Source organism: Salvelinus namaycush, chromosome 23 (assembly GCF_016432855.1).
Source record: "Salvelinus namaycush isolate Seneca chromosome 23, SaNama_1.0, whole genome shotgun sequence".
NCBI lineage: Eukaryota > Metazoa > Chordata > Actinopteri > Salmoniformes > Salmonidae > Salvelinus > Salvelinus namaycush.
The window spans coordinates 18,258,157-18,259,510 of record NC_052329.1 but is presented as its reverse complement, the minus strand read 5'-3'; the positions used below and the strand labels follow the sequence as shown (position 1 = coordinate 18,259,510).

The 1,354-nt window shown below is 41.5% G+C and overlaps 1 protein-coding gene across 1 annotated transcript in view; it reads right to left on the bottom strand.

Annotated features, from left to right (window-relative positions):
• The window catches only part of LOC120018139 (protein C-ets-1-like), a 31,607-nt gene extending 30,682 nt beyond the window's left edge, over window positions 1–925 (bottom strand). The window contains exon 1 of the mRNA XM_038961153.1: window positions 500–925. Coding sequence (XP_038817081.1) covers window positions 500–566 — 67 coding nt within the window. The 5' untranslated portion in view covers window positions 567–925. The remainder of the gene's footprint in view (window positions 1–499) is intronic.
• Window positions 926–1,354: the final 429 nt, after the last annotated feature.

Below are 1,354 nucleotides of genomic sequence, written 5' to 3'. Positions count from 1 at the left end.
GCAGCTTTAGCCTACAGTCTAGCCGTGTGACACAGAGCATTAGACCGGTATGTTGAGAACATGAGATGGACGATTAAGAAATACAATTATGTAAACGGGGATACCATTTAGCCGAAATTGCATAAGAGTAATAATGTATTTCCCCTTGTCCCTTATTTTATCTAGCACAACTGTCTGGATCCACAAACATTTATCCAAAAATATTGTCTTATTCGTTTACACAATAAACAAATTAATGTTTTGCATGCACAACAATTGTGAAGACGCGATAGGACACGGACATATCCCGTTAGGCTAAATGATAGCTTTATCATAGGGAAATACGTATTACCTCCACTGATACATGTTGCACTACATAGGATGGCATTTTCCTTACAAAAGTTGACCCGAGTTTTAAATGCAAGCCGCTATGCGCCGCACAACATGAAACATACCGAGGGAGCATAGGCAACTGTAATTACAATGTTATATGTCAAAATACAAAAGTTGCTTTACTCACCGTCCATTCTTTCAGACTTTATGATGGTTAATGTCGGTTTCATATCGACAGCTGCCGTCATGATCATCAGATCAATTTGTTCGATAACGGGATGATCAATTGTGTCTCTCTCTAACACAATAATTCCGTGATAATTTATTAAAAATTGCTTTCTTCTCTTGCCGTCTAATAAAGTTTTGATTTACTCAAAAACAATATTGCGTTTTTCCTGTCCTCCCGCTTCAATTTATCTCCACCAAAATGTATCCAGTAGGCTACAAACTTCTCTTTCAATCGCTCTCTGTCCGCTACTCTCTCTCTCTCTCTCTCTCTCTCTCTCTCTCTCTCTCTCTCTCTCTCTCTCTCTCTCTCTCTCTCTCTCTCTCTCTCTCACTCATTCCCTCCCTCTATCTATCTCCGTCAGGGCGTTTCTGTCGCTCTGACTGAGCAGTACGAAAGAGGTTGTGTTGTTCCCTCCGTGGAGCCTAAATGTACCACCGGCATCTGAAGGGGCGGCGTTTCTACCGCCAGTGGTCAAACTCGTTTTGCTTGGCACGGTTCCCCGGCAAGCAGAGTTCGCATTTTACACCATTCCATTGGTCTTTAAGTGAAATCTCCAACATACCGGAGCATCGGGCCATGCAAACGAACTCCACCAGTGATTCACAATTCAATTACATTCTTGCCTGCTGTCTTTCTATGAGAATCAATCATCCGCATGTTCCCGCAAATTAGTCCAATTCGGAGGCTGATAGTAGGCTATTTTGGACATCTGATTAGTTAGACTCATTTTGATTCATTTTGTTTACAGTTTTTACACACACAACAATAGGCCCACAGAAGTTCCTCCATGTTCTATAACCCTAATGTCAAAGA